Source organism: Cololabis saira, chromosome 4 (genome assembly GCF_033807715.1).
Source record: "Cololabis saira isolate AMF1-May2022 chromosome 4, fColSai1.1, whole genome shotgun sequence".
In the NCBI taxonomy this organism is placed as follows: Eukaryota; Metazoa; Chordata; class Actinopteri; order Beloniformes; family Belonidae; genus Cololabis; species Cololabis saira.
Window position 1 is genome coordinate 31,255,847 of NC_084590.1, and position 25,943 is coordinate 31,281,789.

The 25,943-nt window shown below is 39.6% G+C and overlaps 1 protein-coding gene across 1 annotated transcript in view; it reads left to right on the forward strand.

Moving 5' to 3' along the window:
* The first annotated feature begins 4,009 nt into the window (after nt 1–4,009).
* The window catches only part of map3k10 (mitogen-activated protein kinase kinase kinase 10), a 44,132-nt gene continuing 22,198 nt past the window's right edge, over nt 4,010–25,943 (forward strand). Inside the window, exons 1-2 of the mRNA XM_061719424.1 lie at nt 4,010–4,361; nt 4,987–7,036. Coding sequence (XP_061575408.1) covers nt 6,049–7,036 — 988 coding nt within the window. The 5' untranslated portion in view covers nt 4,010–4,361; nt 4,987–6,048. The remainder of the gene's footprint in view (nt 4,362–4,986; nt 7,037–25,943) is intronic.

The window sequence follows — 25,943 nt, forward strand, 5'->3', positions numbered from 1 at the left end:
TCAACCGAAACTGCGCCCGCACGGACACTGCGCATGCGCAGCACCCGACTGCTGCTGCAACACACTGGTAGTAAGCACACACGTGTGGAGTTGTAATGAACTATTACTATTAGGGTGCAAACCGTCCCTTGAAAAACACAATCGTCCCGTATTCTTCCCCAAAGCTGTGAACTTTCTAAACCAATAAGCTACCCCATACTGTGCAATATTCTTCATCCATTATGTGCAATATTTTCTTTACTCATTTATGTGCAATATTCTTCCATCCATTCAAGTGCAATATTCTTCCACTCATTCATGTGCATCATTATTCTCTCATTCACTCATTTTCATAGTGTATATATATTTATGTTTCCTGTTTCTCATTTTGTTGTTTAAGTCTTTGTATAGTCTTTGCATGTGTGCACATTTACGGAGCTGCTGCCTAATCTCATTGTACCAGTATAATTATAATAAAGGCTTTCTATTTCTTCTATTTCTATTTCTATTTATAAACCAAAGTACGCGCCCCGTATTGAGCTGAAAAGGGACGCACTTTGTCCCGTATTACTGCAAGAGCCAAAAAATGCCAATGGAAATGGCATTGAGCTGTTGAGTTCACAAGTTCTCTTTTTCTGTCTGTCTTTTACTACAACTGTAACCTACAGTCATGGCCTTTGAGGCACAAATATGTTTACACGTTTTCTACAGACTTTCTGTTTGCACTTTTGTCATTGCACTAAAAATGTGCACTATTACAGAATGGATGTTCTGCTTTCTTTCTACTGTTTTATATTAATGTATACAATTTTAGGTTAAGCAGGACATTTATTCAGTTCATTTTGTTATTTCATATTAAAGTGAATTGCAGGGTAATAATTTGTTTTCCATGTGTTCATGGCAATCAAAAATATGCATCTTATTCAATCCAGGTTCGACTCAAATAATTAAAAAAATCGTTTCACTCACAAAAAAAGGGGCTAAAAAAATTCACCACAACAGGAAGGGTGAAAGCTGCCGATGAGGTGGCCCTTATTTATTTTTCAGGGAGTTGTCAACCCTAATTATTACTAGTATTATACCACTCAAAGGTCCAGTTAAACATACAGCTTTTTAATACAACCAAAAAACACATTATTTGCAAATATAAGTTGGAAACGATTGTTGCAACTATACACATACCTGTACTCTTTTGTTCATCACGACAAGCACATGTGAAGCACCTGACTGATTTGACGAGCAACCATACAGCTAATAGAAGTTCTTCGGAAAACGATAAATGAAATTATGGTTATCTTAATGTCCCTGCTTTATTTCAGTTGAATACAACTCATTACTCGTATAAATAATTCGTAATAACCGATACAATTATGTGCTTTTTACTTTAAACTGGCAACTAATAATGTTTGGGTGAGTTGTTTTAAAACATTCGCCCACTTGTCAATAAAGTTTTTTGTCATAATAATCATAAAGTATGCATGTCCGGTATGAGAAAAATTAATTCGCAAACTAACTAGTTATATTTCTTAAGCGATGTTGGAGCAAAAGTATGAAGTATCAGAAAATGAGGAGACTACTGAAGAGGCATCTCAAGATTTTACAGTGTTGTGTGTCATTGTGTAAACAGAGTTGTTCTGAATTTCAATAATTGAATATATACCGGTTGTAAATTATACATGTTGCTTATTTTAATCATGATTCACGATCAGGCTACAATTATGCGTTTTTCATAAAGTGGTCAATAGCACAACCTTGTGGCTGTTAAGTAGTCGCTTCATATTATTATATTTTTAAAATATATTTCACAATGTTTTAAAACTGTTGAATAATACAGGCAGATATTTGGGAAACTCGTTAAACTAATGTTCTATATAGAGGATGGTTTGTTTTTGATTCGTCTATATTATAATTGTTTAACTTAATCAGTTATCATGGTTTGGGATTTGCCAGTTGACCCCCCCCCAAAAAAGTCAAGGGTAAAGGAAATTACTATAGAGCAGTGGTCAGTTGAAGACCACTGCTATAGAGCTCGAGGGAGTAAATTAATAAATATATGTAATATATAACTGTGTAAACATTTTTGTTAAATTTAGCATTTTTTAAATGTATTCATTTCTTATACAGTTATGATTAAACATTTTAATATATTTCAGTTCAATAACACTTTATTAATCCCTAAAGAGAAATTAAATTGCAGGGACTCTCAGTAATGCAGTCTATCTAAAGAGTCATTGTAGTATGTTATGACTGTGGGCAGGAAGGATTTTACGTAGCATCTGTACTGCAGCAGATCTGAAGAAGCCTCTGACTGAACACATTCTGTTTCTTGAATAGTTGCATTGTGAAGAGGATGCTCAGTGTTGTTCATTGTGTTTCTAATTTCTTTTTTCTTCTTCTTTTTTTTGCCCAAGTTGTGTTTCCAATTTTCCTTTTTTTCAGCAGGAGAGGTTTAAAAACAGTCCCCAGAACAAAGCCAGAATTATGTTCTATATATGCTAGACATTATAGGCCCTTTTTGTTGACCATCACCAAAGATATGTGTTTTTTTACAACCTAAATCTATACTTCCTTCAAATGCCTGCAAATGCAAATTCCTCTGATCAACTAAGTTGCTAGACATAAGCTTAAAAACTCTTCTCTTATCCTCAGTGTCTTATTATATCTCTTAACCTGTCTTATTAAAGGACTGTAACTACATTTTCCTGTCACAAAAAAAGCATTATTTCAAAACATTATGCTTTGATAATACAAGAGAACAAAGCGTGCCTTGGAAAATTTAATATTTAAAAAAAAGAGACTTTACCATTGATGTTCCCATGAAAGAGATGAAAGTGCATTGCTGTCTGTTTCTTTATATTTGCATGTTTCCAGTAAAAACAGAAGCTACTGCCATGTAAAGCCCACTGGTATCTGTTTGATCAGTTCCAACAGCTGGAGACAATGCCTCCTAGCACCACTGTTAACTTAATGGTTAACATTTTAGAATGTGTTTCACTTGACATAAACCATAGTATGATGTTGTCAAGTAAATGGTAAGATACCCTTTTTAATTTAGGGGGAGGAAAATTACAAACTATAAAATACAATTAGAAAATTAGCTAAATTAAATTTTTATCATTTCACTGCCTGAGAATGACAAATAGAAAAATATGGAATAAAACATTTATCATGAATATAGAGTTATACAAAATTCCAAGTTTTTTAAAAATTAGACAGCAGGGGTCACTAAAGCTTGATAATTGACGGTTTGCGTACTATTGTTTTAATAAAGATTGTTCTCTGACCTGTGATGCAACTAAATGTTTGTCTGTTTTTGACAAAAGTGTACGTTTAAGGCAGACTTGTGTATTTTGTATATAAATGAACAATTCTCGAGGAATTCTGTTCTGTTCGCGATTTATATATCTATCTATATATCTATTCAATCGTTTACGAGTTTACTACTCACAGTTGTGACTGGTAAAATGAATTTAAATCCATCATGAATCAACATAAGACATTGAGGTCCATGGAAGTTATCATTTTGGTAAGTACTATTTGAATATTGGGTCTGCTTTGATCAATTAGAGCTTAAATATTATAAGTAGAAATATATCATTATAATATCAGTAACAATGATTGAATTAATTTCACGTTTTTCTTTATATAATTCTGTTGGCTACAAATGAGATTTTATTTTACTAAACACACGTAAGCAAAACTCTATTGCATAATACTAATGTTTTATAGTATGGTAATTGTAATGTAGACAATATCTTGTAACATAATGATGCAGTACAATGTACCACAGTTCAGAATAAATTACCCCAATTTTTACTGAAAGTAATCCTTTGTAATACTATACTGATATTGTTAATTATTCAGTTATACGAGCTGCTAGAGTGATGTAGGTCACCGGGAGAGCTGCTTTGAGACTACATTACCCATACTGCACCACAACAGTCCGGTCTGGTTCCAGCAGACCGCAACGCTCCCTTCTCCTCCCTGCGCTGCGAGCTTTTCCCAGATTTCCACACATGCACCGGAAGTACGGACGTGGAGAAACTTGCATGTTGCGACTATCCACATGATTGAAAGATCAGCGGCAGCGCCAGCGCTCCCTCCCGCAGATCCGTGAACGCCACACCGGTGTGTTTGGATGCAAACTCAGCCTGGCTCAGACTGACAGCTCGCAGCTCCAAATGTTAACGCGTTTTTAGTGTTAAAGGCCTGTCTGAGCGCGATGGACCCCCGGACAGCCGGCTGAGAAGCACCAGCACGGACTCTCGGGAGATTTTTAATCTGTCGCCAAATTAGGTTATGGATTTTAATGGTCCTTACTCGGATGCAAACCATACGCCCATGCGACGATGTCAGTGGATGTTGCTACTCTCAGTTTCCAGGTTAGTATACAGTAAACACTAAATGTGTGGATCTTAAAGCTGTTTGTAACGCAAATTATGTAACTACATTATTATTATTATGATTATTATTATTATTATGATGATGATTATTATTATCATTATTATTATTATTATTATTATTATTATTATTATTATTATTATTATTATTATTATTATTATTATTATTATTATTTGTATTGGTAATGGGTATATATATATACAGTATATTTTATAATCGCTGTCTCCATGTCGGATGTCAGCTACTGTTACTGCAATGTCTCCATGCAATCCTTTGCTGACAATGTTTGTCATCTGAAGGCTGATTTATGGTTCCGCGTTAAATCGACGGCGTAGCCCACGCCGTCGGTTACGCGGCGATGGGCACCGTACGTCGCGCGTCGCCGCGTACCCTACGGCGTAGGCTCTGCGTCGGTGTGACGCGGAACCATAAATCAGCCTTTATTTCCACTGTGTGACAGCCTCTATTACTGCTAAAGGAGACATGCACATTTAAATCCCCGCACATCCGCCACCGCATTACTGACTGATGATCTGAAAGTGTTATTATGCGTGCTCTGGAAGTAGCTGAGGATAATGATAAATGCTGGCATCTGTCTATCTCCAGAGAAGAAGAGTTGGTCGTCCAGGCGGCCACTAGTCTCCATCACCAGGCCGCTGCGCAGACACGGAGTCTGCGCGTTTGCAGCGCGCAGACCGGGCTGGATGTTGAACATGATGGTGCCCCTTCACGGATCTGTACTGAATACCTGCCACCCAGCCATCGGCGTGTCTCCCTAAGTCCTCAGCTGTCTTAAATCGGACGGAGCCTTTTGGTGAAAGTCTATTCAGGGATAGTTGAATAGGCTCACGAGTGGCCACGGGTATGGGATTTATCCTGGACCGGCTTGTCGGGATGTAAAGGAATATCCGCGGATATTTCCACACACAACATGCAAGGAAAAACTGGCCCATATTTACGGATATGGCTGGCGGGGGAGGTGCACTGACTCCGGGCTGGATGAGAAATAATGAGAACCCCTGCACAGAGGATTTCACTCGGCTCATACACAGACTGCGGTTTTTATTGGCAGCCTAATAGTTCATTTTCCACAGCCTACTAAAATTAATCTGACAATCAGCTGTTGTTTGATTGTAATCTCAGCGGCTGGTGAAGCTGTGTCTGGTCTCTCACACAAAAGCCAATAATGAAAAATGAACACTATTAACTTGTATTTATTTTCTCCCAGACTTTGATTAGAACATAATTGCAACACAAAAACATTAGTATATATGTAACTGTTTTAATAATTGTTGGCTGCACTTGATGAGTGACAAGGATATCAATGTCACAACTTGAAGGCATCTTTATTTGAAATATTTCCAAGCACCTGCTGCTTTCTAGACAGACACACAAGACTCATTTGTGAAGAGTCAAGTTGGTTTTCATGGATGTGGTCTGAGTGTCATAGTTTGAGCTGATATACACAGTTACTGAAGGAACTTGCCTTTTGGGAATACATGTTATTTAGACACTGTGTAGGAACAGCACAGGGGCAGCAGGTGACAGAATTAGTAAAAGATTCAGCAGCGCCATGTGGTAATGAGGGAGAGCCGGTCTTTGTGCCTCTGATCCCCACTCCTCTCCTCAGGTGGTTGAGGGCACCTTGTCAGACTCAATGGGCCCTGCATGGATTTTGTGTATGAGTTGGCAGAAGGCAGGCCTATAGCGTCAAACAGCAGCCGGGCTGCTATGAACCCGTACGGTAGGGCGAGCAGTACAGCTGCCCCCCTATCCTGCACCAGCTGTGGGGGCTGCTGCTCGCCGCCTCCCCCCTGCCTCATTCCCCCAGGGACCCCTTTTTCTACTAGCTCCTCGTCTTCAATGCCCCCAAATATAACCCCTCCACCACCAATGTTTCCTGCCCCAGTTGTGCAGGTGGAAAATGGTGGCAGCTGGAACTCCTCCACCATCTCCTCCTCTGGCTCTCCAGACTCCTACTCTGGTCACAGATGCGGGGCAAACAATCCCAACCCCTACTGGACGGCGGTGTTTGACTATGAGGCCACAGCAGATGAGGAGTTGACCCTGAAGCGTGGGGACCTACTTGAGGTTCTCTCTAAAGACTCAAAAGTGTCAGGAGATGAGGGCTGGTGGACGGGAAAGATTCAAGACAAGGTGGGTATCTTTCCAAGCAACTACGTCACAAGGGGAGACACGGCCAACTACCAACAGCTTACCGCAGGTGGGGTGGGTGAAAGCCCCTTAGAAGTTGACTTTTCAGAACTTCGCCTAGAGGAAGTGATAGGAGCTGGTGGGTTTGGGAAGGTGTACAAAGGACTCTGGCGCGGAGAGGAAGTAGCTGTAAAGGCCGCAAGACAGGACCCAGATGAAGACATTAGTGTGACTGCTGAAAGCGTGCGGCAGGAGGCCAGGCTGTTCTGGATGCTCCGGCACCCCAACATCATTGCCCTCCGCGGCGTCTGCCTACGCGAGCCCAACCTTTGCTTAGTGATGGAGTACGCCAGAGGAGGAGCTCTGAACCGGGCCCTGGCTGGAAAGAAGGTCCCCCCGAGAGTTTTGGTGAACTGGGCGGTCCAAATTGCAACAGGAATGGACTACCTCCACAACCAGGCATTCGTACCCATCATCCACAGAGACCTCAAATCCAGCAATAGTAAGTCCCTCAAACTTGTTATTTATCTTCATTAATCTCACAACTAAAATATGATGATATATTTAGGATACAGGTAAGGGCATTGCAGCACATTGTAATTGGAGACTTTAGGCATAAAGGAAAGGTGATGCAACGTACAGAACCACCATTGTTTAAATGAGACTTTACTTTGAAAAGGTATTCAGTTGCTGTCTCTTTGTATTTTCATTTGCTCTTGCAATGCTTGTTTAGGCATTACATGCTGCATGAGATTAAAAAGTACATGGATGGGGTTATGCAAACATCGCTGTTTTTGTTGAAACAGACTCTATTCGCATTATGTCTTGCTTCTAAATCTGCTTTTCACGGAAGTCTGACAGACAAAGTCGTTCCCTCAGCTAAAAGTGCAAATACATGTCGGACACATTAGCATCCTTCTGACATACATCAACTGGAAAAGGGTTTTGTTTGGCACTCTAATAACTCGGAATTTGTATTAATCGGCATTTTTTTTCTCCAATTTTTAAACACACATAGACAACAAAATAGAGGAACTGAGCAGAGCCAAGGTACAGGACATCAATACTACACAAACCAGATAATACACTGGAAATATTCAGGAACTTTTGGCCATAACTAATGACGTTTATCAAATTATTTTAGAAAATAATGCTAAGTAAGACAATGGAGTTCAATAATTTTCAAGTATAGTAAAGCAACTTGAAGGACAGTTAAACTCTAAAGAGAAATATTTTATTATTGACAAAAACAATGTACCTTCCTTAAGTTTTCATATAGATATTCTTTCCTCAGGGAAGGCCTGACATTTTTGAACAACACGCAGAATTTGTTGAGTTGCTACCAGGCAGGAAATTCAAAATATCAATCTACAAATGAACGGACATAAATGAGTTATTGATTCCATCTGCAAACAAGTTATTCATTGTGACAAGTAAAATGTATTTTCTTTTTCTTTTCATCAGAGCAGTTTATCTTACTGTACATGAAATTGCTGCTTTGAATATACTTTTTTTTAAACCACTGGTCAGCTGTCAGGTTTTATAGCTGTTGTCTTCAGGAATGTTGTCATGTATAACTTACATGAATAGTCATTCACGTCTTAATGCTGTGATGGAGCAGCTTAGAGTTTGAGAGTAGTCCCTGTGTGGTATGTTAAAATATGTCCTATCTTTATCCTCTTTGTTGTCTCAGTTTTCACAGAAACATTTCATTTGTAATTATGTGACGGAATGTTGACAATTTGCTATTTGTCACATTCTAGCTCTCAACTTGAATTTTGAGCTATCAAACCTGCCTCTCTACGTTCTCCTATGTTCACTTGAGGCACCAAGGACAGCACAGAGTGTACGCTGTATAGATAATAAATATCATCAAAGCTGCACAACAAATATAAAGTACTGTTGTATAAACTCTAATCACTTTTGTAGACACAAACGCTAAAATCAATTCAGTGTAATCCACCAGTACAGTACAGTAAGACATTCTGCCCTTATGAAAGTAATCAGTTTTAATTGAAGTGGAGTTGCTTTTTCTTTCTAACCATTTTGCTGGTTATGATATTGATTGTTAGTTAAAAGTTCTTAACACGGAGTGAGCAGGCCGCATCTTTTCACCAGACAGGGTCCTCAGGTTAAGGAGGAGACCTGAGCTCAGTGCAGGGCCCTCCCGGGGTTGGTAGAGGATGGCAATGCCCAGGACTGTCACTTAGGTAGGAGTGATGAAAAATGGGAAAAAAATCGTGGATGAAAATATATAAAAAAAAAAAAAAAGTTCTAAAAGAATATGAGAAATGTCACACACACCAAATTGTAAACATTAGAAAATCAATACTTGTAATTCGCATAGCAGGTGAAGGTATCATTTATGATAATGTTTTGGTATTGATCATCACCGTTTTGGCTTAAACTGGTACCTGTGTGAGCTTATTTTCCTTTCTCTCATTTATTTCGATGTAAAAAATAAGAGGAAAATGCTTGTTCCTGGTTGAAATGCACAGCTTGTTGGAAAGCTTAATTATATCGACAGGGTACCAGCTTTATTCTGTCATGAACAAAGTGCTGCCGTTAGTAACCATAGTATCTGGGGGATTTAATAATAGATTCTGTGGATGCGAGAGTCATCATCCATGCTTCACATCGTGTTTTGAAGTTGAGAAGAAAATGCATGCTTCTTCTCTTTCTCATTAAGTGCAATGACACAATTGTCAAGTCTTTTCTGTAAATATATGTAAAGCTTTTGCCAGGAGAAAGTATAGCTTGGAGTGGGAACAGTGTGAGTTAACAGAAAGATGAACATCTTACATGAATGAAAATTGTACTTACAGACAGTTTTGAGAGGTTGTGTTTTGTTAGTTGACTTGTGCCGTGTATCATGTCGACATATGTAACTTTTATAGATTTGATTCGTGGTGGCAGATTTTAGAATTATGGCTCCTTAGTAGGAAATTTCCTGAAAGCATCGAGCAGACATTCTTCCTAATCAATTCAAGACACATGGAATGCGATTATGTTGAGTTGTCACTGAGGTTTTGGGAGGACTGACACTGTATTAGAAACAAATTTGAACTCAGCGGGAAGGTCTAAGTTCCTGGGGAACTGGTCTCTCACTGCCATCTTTTCCCCATCAACTTTCTCTCTCTCTGCACCTCCTTTTTGGTCTTCATCCGCCTCCTCCTTCCTCCCTTCCTCAAGGAGAGCAATTCTGCTCTGCAACTCACTGTGCTATTTTTGGTCTTTTGTGCTACTTGCTGTTTAAAGACGCAGTTACAGTTGTTGGTGTGTTAAAGACATTAATGTTCGTGTATGTGCAGATTAGATTGTGTCTATTTATCCCAAGTGACATGAGTAATGGTGTACAAATATGGGCGAAGTGTGCCAGGAGCTGGCTAAAGGCCTTTCAAGGATGGGGATAGCACAAATGTGTGGAGCTTAAACACACTCATCTCCCAATTTCCCCAAACCTCACTTGATATCCCACTCTTCTATGATGTTTCACAGGCGAGCTTATCCTTCATCCTCCCGCTCCTCCCTGTACAGCTCAAGAACTGACCATGCACAATCATATGTGTTTTTGTCATAGTATTGACAACAACACCGTAACCCTGCCTTTGCAAGTTGACAAAGGCAGTGGCTGCCTTTGTGCCACTGAGTCATACAGCTGCTAGCCACTGTCAGCTGCTGAACAAAATGTCACTCTCAGAATTTAGAGTGTGTGTGTGCGTGTGCACGTAAATAGCAGCTGGATGAATGTAGCGATGTCTCACGGTGTATTTGTCCCCCCGTCCTCCACAGAACGATAGGTCTTGGGGAAAATGCAGGGTGCTAATCACTCTGATTTCATGACTCATGAAGCGGTGTTTGCATGAGTGCGATGATGCCCGGCTATGGACATGCATGGGAAGAAGGTGAGACAGAGGAGATATGTGGTGAGTCAAAAGATTGGGAGAATAAGAAGATGGAATAGATCAGGTTGTGGAGAGAAAATAAGCTTGGGGACCGGCGAGAGTGGAGCAGTGTGAAACATGAGAGCAGACTGATGGGAAAGAACAAGAGAAGGAGAGCGCAGGGGATAAACAGTGGGTTCATCTCCGTTTTGGGTTACACCTCAGCTCATTGTCCAGGTGCGCTAGTCTCAGGTGTCCTCTTCATACTGCCGACCACTTGGCATCACTGCGGTTAGAGAGCAGATTAGGCCCTCAAGCTTCTCTTCTGTCTCCCATCAGTCAGCTTCTTAGCTCAGTAAACAATCTTCACTCTCCTGAAGACAAAAAAAAAAGAAAGAGGAAAATCTTCAAAATGTGACATCTCTTCGGAGCTTTGTTCAAGCTCTCAATATCACAGGAGTTTTATTTTTGGTTTAGTCAGTGTTTCTTCTAAATTTATCCCATCTCAGTTGAAGTATTTGAACTGGACCTGCGAGGCTGCGTGGTTGTGTGTTTTAGCCTGAGAAGCATCATTGAAGTTCAGGCCCACTGTGAGTGTGTGACTGTGCAACGGAGATAATCTGATTACCATGACCTCCTTGGAGTGATGTCACAGCATGTTTGTGGACTGGCAGGTCACTGCCCCTTTGGTCATGGCATACCTATCACTCTGATCCTGGATCAGCCGCTGGTTTCTTAAAGCATAGGGCAACAGTCCAGTTAACTCGGCTCAAACGTTGAAGCAAAACAAATAGAAAGGATAACAAGACTCCTAGCACCACTGATACCCACACACATGAAATATAGACTATCTTTTTATTTTTAAATTAAACCTATAAGGTTGCAAAAACAATTCATTAATACAGTGTTTTGATCCAAAATAACAAGCAGAATGCTTAAAAAAGCTCCATGTTCTCTGATTGATAGGTACATTGGCCTGATCGTGCTCGACCCATAATTACATATCAGTTCTGTTGAAATTCCAAGTTCTAGGAATGTCAGATTCAATGAAAAATTTGTATGAACTCTCAAGTGTAAGAAGTGTCAACAACACACATTTCATTATCTTCCAGGATATGAAAAACTTCACTGTTTTAAAAATAACCACTAAACCGCTTTTGTCCATTTTATTTGATATATTTTGCATTGAAACACACTTAAAACACTTAATTTCAGTTTTATGCAGGGCCAATATGAAAATAGCCGAATGTGGATTAAACATACTGACACTTGACCGACTGTGTTTTCTATATCTGGATATTTGTCAGATTACTTGAGCTGCAAAACTTTGGAACAGGATACTAATTTTGTAGGGAGATTTTTTTTTTTTTGTTGAGAAAAGCAGAGGAAAGTCTTGAATGAAGACCTGGCTCATTAACCTTTTTTTAAGGTTTATTTAATCATTTAAAAATTAAGATGACAATGAAATACCGATAACTCTAATTTTCTATAACCTATAATTGCTTGGCAAATGAACAAGCATAATTTAAGATGGAATTGCCGTATAAAACGTCAATTTCTGAGGGTTGTCAGGAACCGATTCTGAAAAACTGCCTCAAACTGCAACTACACATGCATCATGGCTTGTCAGCTGTAACTAGTTATGTTAAAGTCATTCACTTGAACATCACTGGATCTGAACTCATCATATGGAATTTTGTACATTTGAACTTAAGGTCTTGGTCCTGGTAAAGAGACTGGTAAAGATAACAAAGAAGGCAAACACAAATTTTACACCAAGCTCAGTTTTTGGAATCAGTAGTTCATCAAACAGCAGCTCTGTAGCTCTTGTCCCTTTTTTTTTTTTCCTTCAGAATAATAGACATTTTAAACATTTGCAGTTTCACAATGTTTTTACCTGTACATCCCTGAGAGCCACTGATACTTTATATAGAGTTGTGTCAAAGCAGTGAGTCAGCTGCAGGTTAGAGATTGCCAGTGTCATGATTATCCGAGATAAAAAAAACCCAAATAAACAAAACAGCCACACTCATGCTGACAGCATCTGTGACACAGGAAATGTTAAAAGTTTGACTGTGTCCCACTGTCCCAGTATTGACAGTTACAATGTACACAGTTAAGGGGAATGCCTGTTTTTGGTTATTCCTTTTACTCAATGCTGCATTTATTAAAAATAATTCTGCACTAAATATGCATATAAATGTTAATTTTATTGCCAGAAACCAGTATTGTAAACGCAGACCAGACAGAACCCATTTAACATTACCTGCTATTTTGACTTCAAATGGAGGATGTGTTTACACAGTTAACAATAATCTGAATGGTGGGAGCCTTGTGTCTCAAAGCCTGCTCATCAAGCACGCTGCTTGCTTGTACAGTGGAGTGTTTTCATTGCAAAACAAGATTAGGTGAATTCATTTCATGGGATTTCATCAGGCTTTTTCTTTTGTTTTGGTTGATGTATTAAAGTGTATCGACCATGACATCAACAACACCACTGAAAACATGTGCTTAAATAGCTACTTAACAGATTAACAAACCAGAATATGGCATATTGTCACTGTCATTGAAAATCCCGAGTGTGTTTGTGTGTGAGTGTGTATGTCTGTGTGAGACTGTAAGAGTGAGTCTGTTGAGGAAAGGATTAGAGTGAGTGGTGGCCAGTGCCGGTTGCTAATCCCTCAGAGAGACAGAGCGGAGGCCGAGACTGTGACTAACTATGTGAGATACTAGGAACGCTGTTATCACACCGGCCTTTTAGCTTGGGGGTGGAAGTACATCATGACCGTGGATTTAAGGAAAAGCATGCATTTATAATATGTACAGATACGCATTTTTTAAGCATAAATTTATGTCTGATTACAGAACTAACACAAAACCCCTAAGGGACTAAAACTAGACTTTTATCTTTAAAAAAAAAAAAAAAAGTGGGTAGTTGCATAAATCGTTGCCAGATACTGGAGTGGGTTGTGCTTGAATACTCCAAAAGGAAATGTTTCATAGACAATATTTCAATCTTTTGTAGGGCTGGGGATCGATTCAAATGTCAAGAATCAATTCCAATACTTAAGATTCAGAATCGATTATCACGATTCAATTCAATCCGATATCGATTTGGGTTAGTGTTATTAAAAATGTTTAATAAAAAATAAATAAAAAATGTTTTTTGAGCTGTTACCTCAATTACATGACTGTGTATTTGACATATTAATACTAGTATTAAACTTGACGCCATGTTCATTATTTGATAGTTTCACACTGTGCGCATGCGTGAATTAAATGACGCTATTACTGGGAGTAAAGTTCACCAGGAAAAAATGTAATATAAAAAACGATCTTTAGACATACAAATCGATTTTTAAGAATTAATATGAGAACTGGTTTAGAATTGGATAATTTTTATTTGTTGTTTTTTTCAACACAGGCCTAATTTTTTTAGATAATTGTTTTTTAATCACATGTAAAACTCTGTTTCTGTTTGGCAAAGATACTGTGGGTAAGGGGTTTTCTTTTCTCTTAGTAGTGTGTGTTAAAGTCCTAGTAGTTTTCTTTTGCCGAAACTTATTTAGGAAAACTTTGGTTGCATGCAGGTAAATCGTTTGAGATGCAAGCAAAACAAGCTAAAAATAAATAAAAATCATTAACTACAATCTGAGAGCAATTTAGTTTAACTTTTGCTTAGACGATGTGTCTTCATTCAAATTCAGTGTTTACTCTGAAGCCTGTTATGTGTGACATGATTATGGGCTGGCCACAATAACATTGCTTGCTGCTTCTAAGATCGTATATCTTTTCAAACAGCAGTCAAACTCTATTAATTGATGTGCTGTGTAACAGAGTTTAATCAACATCCTTTTTTTTTTTAAGCACAGCTAACATTTAATGATGGTCAATCCATCACCGCATGTATACACGACTTGATAGATTGTGATAAAATCTGGTGGACACCAAAGGTTAAAATATCCTGCCGTTGGTAGTACGGTCATATCTCATCTAACTCCACTGGCAGGCTGAACTAAAATGAGAAGCGGGAATGACTTAGCACTCAATGAGAAAAAGTTTTTGAATGGATACAACTGGGGAAGTAGACTTTTTGGGCAATCCAGCGGCAGTTAGTGTTACAGTAGTTTGAGATGCTTCCACAATGAATTTATTTCTTTTTAATTTTTACCACCTGCATATCGTAGATTTATACAAACAGGACAGGCTTACCCATTCAAAACAAAACAAAGACAAAACCAAAAAAAATCCATATCCTGTTAACCACAACCTGATTTATGTGTAATGTTGCATTGTATTCTGCCAACTTTTTCCAGTAGAAAATACTACATTTCTTTTGAAAAGACCTTAATAGAGACCCTTTTTCTGAGCAATTAAAGGAGCTTGAGGCCGGATTGGTGCAGGATTTATGAAAAAAATCTGTATACATTTTAACTTTTCTAGTAATAATGTCAGATGAAGCGTTCCAAACCCAAAAGAATGAGCCCTCTAGTGTATCTCTCCTTTGCCTTGAACAGCCTGTGTGCTGCAAAATGTGCTGCAATTCGGTCCCGAATTTCCCGCGCTGTCCTGTGGATGTGACGTCACATGACGCTGCATGCACGTTCTCCCCGTTCTCCCGTGCCGGCTTCACTGTTGGCTGCAGTACCCCCAACGGCCGTCGTGGTGAAGGGTGGCGCTATCGAGTCTCATTTCTTAAAAGGAGCCTCATGCTCCTTAAATGACATAACAGTGTTACTGGCTTAGATATTTCTTTTTTTTTTTTTTTTACGGTACAACTTTATTTGGTTAATTACAATTGTGACACAAGGTTCGAGCTTAGGAGGAACTTGAAATAAACAACGGTTTGATCCTTATATTAATTAATCATATATTAATAAGGCTTGGTCGCCAAGTTGCATTCTGGGACGCGCCGGCCATGTTGGCAGCCTCGTGAGTGTAAACAAACAGCAGTGTAGTAGCAGTGTAGAAGCAGTGTGGTCGCACCAAGTGAACAGACGGAACGCAAAAAAAAAGTTAAAATGCCAGAAAGGAACTGGAATTTACCGGGATACCTTAAACAAGGAAGCCAGGGACCGAAGAACGACGAAGAGGGAGCACGTCTGTACACAGTGCGCAGCGGTGCGAAGAGCAGCTAAGGTAGCTTCCAACATGGCGGCTCCGCCAAGTGATGACGTCAAGACGACCAAGCCCTATTATAGGTTAAGGTTTAAACCCACATGAAGAAATCAGAATCTACTTATTAGTTCTCTTCATTTAAAAATAATGCAAATATCATTATAGAGTGCATCTTGATCTTCGACTAACTAGTCATTCAGATGGTTTTAACACCACCTATCAAAGTTAGAGGAAAAATAAATCATCATATCCTCCTTGAATCAACTGACAATAAGAAGGTTATGTCTATCATCTAAATATTTTTGGCTAAGACACATTTTTGAAAAGATTTCATATTAATTAGAAATTAAATTGTAAAATTAGATGTTTAAGTTGTTCAGTAGCTCGTGTTATATTGGATGTTTGGAGGTTGTGCAGCAGGACACGACCCACATGTACACACGTGCTGCAGCGCAGCAACAATGACCCCATTCTCACACAGCAGCCTAAGACAGAGTGAGAAGCCGGCTCACAATGTCACAATGGGGGTGTAAGATGGGAGATAGAGGCAGCGAGGGGCAACTGTAGTTTTCGAATGACTGAGCGGAGTTGAGGATGGAAGCAAGGCAGGGTGGGTAGAGGAGAGGAGTAGGAGCGCAACGGTTGTAGGGAGAACCCTGGAGGCTCAGCTGAGAGAGGAAAAGTAGAGAGGGATGGGGGAGGGAGGGATGAATGCAGGGAAAAGGGAGAAATGGAAGGCCAGTTTGAGAGGAGGTCAAACCATTCTTCTCTCTTGCAGTGAGACAGCTACAGATTAAGGCTAACATTGTTAGTGCACTGTAGGCTGCAGGCTTTCACTATCAATGTCTGTACCATAGTCCTCATTATACTGATACACGTTACATTCAAGTCAAAAGCTCACATTATATCGGAACTGCATCTATAGATAGATAGATACTTAATTTATCCCTAAAGGGAAGTTGAAGAACAATGGTGTGTATAACTTTATTGTTAATAATCTATCCCACATATCAATCCCATTAATGATTTGGCTTTTTGTTTCATCACCTATTTCAGTCATGCAAATGCAGTCAGTTTGTGGACATTAATGTTTGCATAGTTTAACATGTGATTAACTTTGTTCCAATGATACTGAGGAACCCAGAGACATTACCGTACGCACTTAAGTCTCTGCTCTACTCTGACTTGTAGCCATGCTAGCATGGCTCTAGGCTATTTGGATTGTTATTAATTTTGTAGCCCAGATGACAAAACCTTTTGATTTTGTTGACATCCTTGTATCTCGTGTACCTTGTTATATTAGTTTGGCAGACTGTACTAATGTGGAAAACATTACTAAAATTGATAGCTTCTAATAATTAGCATGGTGGAATTATGTGTTGGGATCATGTTAGCATTTATCTCAACACATTACATTACATTCAGCAGATGCTTTTATCCAAAGCGACTTACTACAGAGGAATACACTCAAGCCATAATAACATAGTAGATCACAAAGTAAATGCAGTTAAGTCAGCATTCAAATAAGTGCTGCTAAGTTCAGCTAAGATGACATTGAAGTGCAGTTCAAGAAGTTTAAGAGAGAGCATAGTTCACAACAACAGGTGCTCTTGGAAGAGGAGAGTTTTCATCCCCTTCTTGAACGCAGAGACGTCTTTGCTCTTGTGGCTGCTGGTTACTTGTTCCACCATTGAGGAACCACTTAGAACAGTCTCACCTGAGATCGCCCTGTGTGAAGAGAAGTCAACGCCAGTCGGTGTACTTGTGATTAACGCAGTGCTTTTGAAGGGGCGTTTACGACTTAGTTCATATAAACAGGTGCGGACCCCAGATCACCTTGTAGGAAAATGTCAGATACTTTTATTCGATCAGCCACAGGTAACCAGTGAAGCTCAAGCAACAGAGGTGTGACGTGTGAATTGTTCAAAGAGCAGAAGAGCTGCTGCATTCTGGACCTTTTGTAGTGGTTTGATCACTCCATCTGTAAGGCCAGCTTGAAGGGTATTGTAGGATATAAACATGACCTGTCCCAGGAGCTGGGTTGCATATTGAGTCAGGTAGGACCTTATTTTTGAATATTGTCAAGAGCAAAGTGGCAGAACCGTCATGTTGAGGAAACTTAGTCAGAAATAGATAAGTGGTCATGAAACATGACACCCAGGTTCTTTGTAAGATTTGTGAGAGCGACAGTAGTAGATTATATATTTATGTTGATATTGAGGCTGAATAAAAGATGGAAAGGGATAACCAGGACTTCATTGGTAGGTCAGAGAGGTAGGTTAGGTAGGCCAGAGAGGCAAGCTGAGATTCGTGCGGAGATTGTAGGGTTGTCCCGTGGGAATGACAGGTAGAAACGTGTATCATCTGCATAGCAGTGATATGAGAAGCTGTGTGATCGAATAATCTGGTCCAAAGAGGTGGTCTTTATGGCAAAGAGCAGGGACCCAAGTACTGAGCCTGGGGGCATCCCTGTGCAGGGGGGATGTACAAGGAGATGTTTTCCCTTGCCATGACACGCCTGGTAAGGTAGGATCAGAGTGTCACAAGGAGCTGTGCGAACACAAGTGTCACTGTGTGAAAAACACAGGGCCTCAATGTAACACTTGCACGTGCTGTCAAAGCAACTAGTCAAGATGCAGCTGCAGAAAGCTGCGTCCAAAACACATTTATTATGTCAATGTCAAAGAAGACTAAACCTGCCCCCCCCCCCAATCATGTGGATAAAACTCACTATCAATGTGTGTGAATGTCATTTTATATCCCCACTTGTATTCTGACAAATGCAGCAGAGATGTTGATGTCTCTGTTACACAAAATGTTTTAGTTTCTGAGATTATGAAGTAAGCTCCTTCTGTGTGACATGTTTTTAAACATTTTTTTTCTTAATTTTTTTAAGCAAGTTCTTTTATAGAGTAGAGACCCCACCGATAGTGTAATGATCTTCATGACCAATGATCTCTTTTAAGACATGTCCTTTAAAAACTGCTCCCTAATATTTACACCGGGACTGAATTAATAGTTTATGACAACTTGTGAAACTCAAAGTAGCCAACTAATTATTTATGTAACATTTACATCACCTTTCAGACTAAACAGATACAAAGTTAGATTATTGCCCAAGCTTTTAAAAAATATTACACTGAATAATTGAGACTTTTTATTCAAACAAAATGGATACTGGATAAAATATAATTAGTTATATCATCTGTTGGGTTTTTTGTTTCACAATGCACCAAATATTTTGGGATCCGTTTCACGATGACAACCTTTTGCCAAGGGAATGGGTCTGGCTGGCCAGCCTATACCACTAAAGCACCTGCTGTTCCAATCTTTTACTCTTTATACAGTGACACAACATTTAAGTAGTTCCAGAAATTATTTACCAGTAATTTACAAAGCAGTTGTATTTATTGACTGATTGTAAAGTTATTTATTAATACATATAAACTCTCTGCGTAGGACCTGTTATATGTAATTACTACTTCAATAAGTATCAGTAACAGAAATTTGTGGAAGTGTTTGTATTTGTAATTGACAGAGATAGACAGGAATTTGGTGTTGAGAGGCAGAAAGACCGCGTGTGATCAGAAATGAACTCCTTATTGCCCTACTTGTCACAGAGAAATAATAAAACACTGTATCTGTTATTTGGGTTGTTGGAAGGACTTTGCACTGCATTTGTGCTGTGTGAACTCGGACACACTGCTAACAGATGTTTGCATCGTCTTGCTGACAGCGAGCAACGCTGCTGAGTGCCAGGCTGTCTCTGTGAGTGAAGAGCAGTCACACTACTGAACCGAACAGTGACACCAGTCACTGGCTCAATGGCCGCTGGATCCCTGATGTATACGCATCCAGACACACAGAGAAATCACACATATTATTTTCTCCATTAGTCAATAGAAAATTGATTTGTAACCAGTTAACGCTGATGGTCCGCTGCTCTGTTTACCAGATGGCAGCTCCAGCTCTCTGTTACCCAGCCTAACTGACACACATTTAAATGTTTTTCTGTTGTTTCTCTGCTGTATGTTGTTCTGCAGTATGAATTTCATAACACAGCTGGATAACATTTTCACTTCAAAACACATGAGATGAAAGACAATGTGCTGTATATCTACTGTCAGTACTGTTGGAATATGTATAAAGATTTGCCCTCTGAACTGTATTTGTACACATTTGCACAACTACATGTAAAGAGACACTGACCAGTCGAGTTTATAGCTGTACAAAATGTACATAAATATTAAGACTAGTTGAACATTTTGAAAATGTTATTGCGTTCCTTAATCCCTGCCTGCAAAACAGGCCCGAGAAGCATTTTATTTTGCTCTAAGACAGGAGATTGTTAAACAGTCTTGCAGAAAACGTCACAGTTTAATACCACAGGCAGTGTATTTCCTCACCGTTGCCTCGTATTCACCTCAGCTGCTCAGTCAGATAAAGGGATTAAAGAGGCATGAGAGGATGACTGAATTAAACATTGAGAGAACAAAGATAACAAACCAGAAAGAAAAACATTCAGCAAATAACAGTTGCTTGACTTTTTCAGAATTTTAAAAAATGCTGCAGAAAAATACTTCTAAATACATGCGCCATTTGACTTCTAAGAGAAAAGCATCGGAGAAGAGCTGTACATTTAAGTAACGGATACGTAAATGACACCCTCCCACCTCCTGGACTGTTGCATGTTTGGTAGCTGCTGACCCCGCCGTTAGAGGGCCATTATTGTTTGCTCGCTGCCTGGCACGGACAGTGAAGAGTCAGGCCAAGCAGAGAGGGCACTGGGTGTCCCCTGAGCTGACCCTACTTTCATCGTAGAGTCATGTGAAGGACACCTCGGTCAGTCAGCAGAAAGCATGCTGCATGTGTAAACCCAAGAGTTAGCACACGGATTATCTTTTATTTAGTGTTTACATTCACTTATGCAGAGTTTTGACATATGAACATGTTTTTACGTTAAAATCCCTGTTGTGAGATCAGGTACATCTGTCACTCTTGGATCCTGAAGGAATTAAAAATACATGCAACACAATAGACCACTCAGTTCTTATGATTTGCAGGGGATGAGTTTTCTTTTTTGTAGTTGGCTCTCTCCTACTGTAAACTGTATATATAGGTTGGATAAGGTCAACTCCATGTCTCTCAATTTAATACATAGTTCTTTAGTAATTCCCTACATGTTTTGTTCTTCACCCATTTAATTAAACCAAACGACTCACCTCATGTTACAGCCTTGTTTCAAGAAAATATGAAGACTATTTTAGGATACTTTGCTAGGTTAATAATTTTAGTGAAGAAAATCTGTCTTACCAAATCCGCAAAGACATTTTTTCTTAAAATAAGAACATGGACTATTAGGCTTATTCCTAGATGATTTGCTTTTGCACAGTTGCCTAGAAATACTGATTTAATTGGGAGATGATTGTCTTTTTGGGTGAAGAGATCTCTCTGACTCTCTAAACAGCATTTCTCCCAGGTTTTCCCTTATAATGCCTCATCTGTTAGCAGCAGTGTAGTTGAATACAATCCTGGTGGGGTCCATCACTGTCATGAATAAGATTTGTGAATTCGGCCCTATCCACACATAATGGTACATAATAATACTGATATTGATATTTGTTAACCACCTGAAAGTCCAGTGTAACCAGCAAAGAAAGAGAAGCCCATGAAATCGACAGTCTACTGAAAAATCATTTCAATTCACGACAGGTGCGATCAGCTTTCAACACGGAAACGTAGCTGGCTTTAATGTAACCTAAAGGTGATTTTTCTAAAAGTACGGTAAACATACATCCCCTGAAATATTGCTATGGCCAATCTTAGAATCACCTGACACAAAGTGAAACTGATTCGGCACGTTACAGCTTACAGCACTAGTTTTAGTAGATCACCTTGCACTTGCACACTATCCCTGAGACATTAGTCCAAGAGCAATGATGAAATGGATAAAGGAAAAATGAAGTGTCTCTTCTTGTAGCTTTCGCCAAAGAGTTATGAAGCCAATCCTATATTTACCCCTGTCTGGTCGCTTGCTCAGACTCTTTTCGTCTGACCTGTAACATCCCAGCCAAGACTGCAGTGAAGATAAATGTCAGGGCATATCATCAGCCATGTCACTGTAGTATATACACTGAGCTGTAAATTAAGATGACAATATTTACAAAAGAAAGTGATAAGTTGATGTTTTTCCATCAGGGCTGAAAATTTGTTTCAAAATATTTAAGGCCTCACCAAAATAGCTGGAAAGTACTGATGCTTAAAGGGTAAAAAAGAAGAGCGATGTGACAAGATCATACGTTCATCACTTTGGTCTTTTTCCATCTGGTTAAGGCTCCACGAACAGAGCTGAGCAGTTTTAAAATCAAGGACTTCCATGAAAGTTGAATGTGAGATGAGTGAAAATAGCTCACATTTCTTTCTTAATTCCCACATTCTAAGCGCTCCCTTTTTCATACCACACACACAGATACACCTCATTTAATACCTGCATCTCCTCGGAGAGAGGTGCCTGGTCACACGAATCTGGCAGCTGCGTTTGTGCTGAGACAAAGTGAATGGCTGCGGGGTGAAACTGTGCTGTGGAGCAGCTTGTGATTAGAGCCCCAATGGCCTGTGGTAGCACAAGAAGAGCCAAGGTGGGGTATCGATGACATGGGAGCATACTCACTACAACCGCCATATCAAAGCACTGAGGAAAGGGAAGTGAACCATGGGATTCGTTGCACGCTGCGCTGTCCTGTGCATCACTTTTCAGCCTAAATGTAATAGAGTGTATCGACAGAGATGCTCTCGATGGGTTAAAAGTCTCACCTGCAGCATTTCAACATTTTTCAAATATTGGATAAGAAAAACGTTTTGTATAAGGGTCTTCAACAAAATAAACCATTTGAAAAGTTAGTTGGTGTTTGTGGATGGAGGCTTCGTGCCATCCTCCGATTTCCAGTAGGGATGAGAGATGTGACAATGCTGGAAAAAAAGATGGAGAGACTTATTGAGATTCAAAGACTGCTACATGCCAGCAGGAAAAGCTTTCCCCCGAGTTATTTCTCTTTAAGAAGTGGGCCTCTTTTCATCCACTGGTTATTTCTCTTTTTCCCACACTACTAGTGCCTTTTCTCTCCTCCACCTTGTTACAACCAAAAACGTAATAGCGGCAAATAACGTAATAACTGCCAATAATGTAATAATTTTGGCCATTTCAAATGCAATAAAGCCAATAGTGTAATAATGTGCCAATAATGTAATAAAAAAAAAGTTTTATTACATTATTGGCACATTATTACACTATTGGTTGTAACAATCCAACTGCCCAAAAACTGCAAAAAAAACCTTTATTTCCAAAAGCTGCTGTCATATTTATGTGTTATTACATTATCGGCACCAGTTATTACATTTTGAAAGGTTTTTTTTAATACCAGGCCAATAACGTAACAACCAGCCAATAATGTAATGCCTTATTACATTATCGGCAAAAAGTTATTACGTTATTGGCTCAAAAGTTTTATTACATTATTGGCACATTATTACACTATTGGCTTTATTACATTTGAAATGGCCAAAATTATTACGTTATAGGCAGTTATTACGTTATTGGCCATTATTACGTTTTTGGTTGTAACACACCTTGTTCTGTTTCATGTCTTTTCTGACCCTTCTGTGCTGCTCTAGTCTGATCATCACAGCTTCTTCCCAACATTTCATCCTTATCCTCTGCCCTAATTTCTGCGGCTCGCTTCCCTCTTGTCATTTCCCTTCCTCTGTTGCCATTTTCTCTTTCTCATCTTCAACTACCCATCCCCCATTCAACATCTTAAACCGTGACCCTCTTTGCTTCCTCATCTTTTCACCCTCCCCACCCACCCATCCACCTACCTCTGAGTGACTCTTTCTTTCGCTCCTATGCTTCGCCTGTGGTGTCTCCTCTTCCATTTTTCCTCCCTGGTGTTTTGTGACTGTAGGCTGGCTGGCGACAGCTGCAATAGCAGACAGCCGGGCAGTGGACACACCAGTAGCAGGAGAGAGGGGAGGGAGGATGATTGGTGAAAGAAGGGATGCAAAAATGATGAGACACTCGTTAGGAAATATGTCGGAGGAGGTGGTACCTTCTTTTTGTTGGTGAGGTTTTGATATTTGCTAAAGAGAGACGGAGATGATGGAGCCTGCAAGACGGGGGACTGGCTGCTCGGCCTCCCACGGGCCGGAATCCGACAGCGTTGATGCACATGGGCGTCCCACCATGCCTGTCAGGTTGCCGTATTTGCCATGCTTATGTACGGAGACAGACGGCTGTGACCAGCCATGAGATGCTGTATCTAAACAAGAAGGAGTTCTCAGTTTGCAGGAGGGCGAGGAAGGTTGGGGGAGGTGTTAGGGGGAAGTATCAAAGGAATCTGTCTGGGTTTTGGCAGACCCGATTCACTGATTTGCCACCACAGAAACAGCTGTTCCACCCTGCAAGCTCCACCTGTTTCTGTATGAGAGAGGAGATGGAGGCTGGAGAAAGACACTGAGAGGAAATAGAGGAATTGCTTGAGAAAGAAATAAGATCTTTATTTATTTTATTTTATTGGTTTAGTTGATAGGGACAATGCAGTTTAAACATAGTTTCAGTACAATGACAGCAACTGATGTTCTGCACATAGAGTTTATAGCTATTGCTACTCGCAACTCCTGTCCCTAGTTGGGCTTTTCTAACAATAAAATACAACAATATCTAGGACCTATAATACAAAATATAAAATTACATGTATTTAAAAACAATCACAAAATAAACAGTCACATAATCCCACATTTATGAAGTATCACCATCTTTTTTGACAGAACTGCCACAATGCCTCAATCTTATTAGATACTCACGCCTTAAAAAGAATCAACATTTTCACATATGTTTTTAATTAAAAATGATAAGTAAGAGCCATCAGCACTGTTAGTGGATCTTTGAGGCTACACTTTGATTCAGCGGTACTTTGAGCTTAAACAGTTCCCAGAGAACAGTCCTAATCTAAGCTGCTTTTAGTATTTACGGTTCAGTAACTTCCCTGGAAAGCTTTTTGTGGGCATGATGTGGTCCAAAGGTGCAGTTCCAAACTTGGGTTGTTGTATAGGTAGACATGTATTACATTAAAGTGCTACGAGACAAGATGTGGCCATACTCATCTTGATTTTAAACAATTTGTCATGGCCAAATAGGGCCCAAATAAAACTATAGATGTTGGCCATGTTTGGGTCAGTAATGTTTTGCAATCTAGGGTCAATGTAATCGCCTTCTTTGTTGAATGTAGAGACATGTTTCTGCTGAAATTACAAATTGCATTGGTGTAAAATGCTTGTCCAAAGATAAAAAAAAAAACAAAAAAAAACTTCTTCTCTAATCACATCATTGTGAATGTTTCATTGAATCTCTTCCAGTCGATCAGCCTGAATGTTACAGACTAGAAGTTTAATGCGCTAGCTGAGCTGTTCCATTTGTTTGGTGATGCATCATCACTGTTTCAATGTAAATAGTAACACAGTTTGAGACATAATGTGGAGTCTGCTGTGGTGGAGGGAGCTGCAGCACTTAATAGCTTTTACATCCGCACAGTAACAGAAAATGTCAGCTGGCAAATCAGCGGTGTGTCCCCTTAAACAGAACATTGAGCTGGAGGAGAACGCGCAAGAAATGATCCTCATAGGGGCATGTGGGTGTTTACGTCTCAGTGGCATCCACTTTCCCAGAGGTTTTCAACCTCTGCCCTTGTTACCATAACAACAAGGTTGATGAGACAGCAGTATGAAGTAGGCCGTTGCCAAAACATCACAAGTGATGTAGGTTAACTCGTCTAGTGTTGTATGGCCCTTATTGTTCACATTAAGATGAAGTTACTCAGTGACATTTAGTCATACACACATCATTTTCATTTGTCAGCATCCTTGTCTTTCCTTAATGAGAAGAGTTTTCCATTATAAATGTGGTTTTCCATCAATCCAAGCTAATCTAATGACATTTAACCTGAGTGAAGAAATGCAGAGGAATTGCTTTATGTAGTTAAGTTGTGCTGATTTGGATTTAACCACAATATAAGCATTGTGCGTGTGGTAAATGTGTGTGTGGTACTGTCGTTAACCTGTACAGAAAATACCAAATACCCCATGTGTTGATTGTGATTGGCTTGTTAATGCAGAAGGACTAGTCACTGTTTTTGTGTCGTGATCCAAATGTTGCTGGTAGGGTCTCCCAAAACAAAAAAGCCTGTGGACTTCTATGGAGAATGGAAATTGAATAAATCTCCCGCCTGGAACAGGGGAGATTGGGACATAACTGTGGAACCAGTAGGGGGGATAGAGTTCATCATCTTTTCTGTTGCATATTAGAACGTTCTGTCAATAGAGCATTGATCCTGACGCAGCTTCAGCTGCACTAAT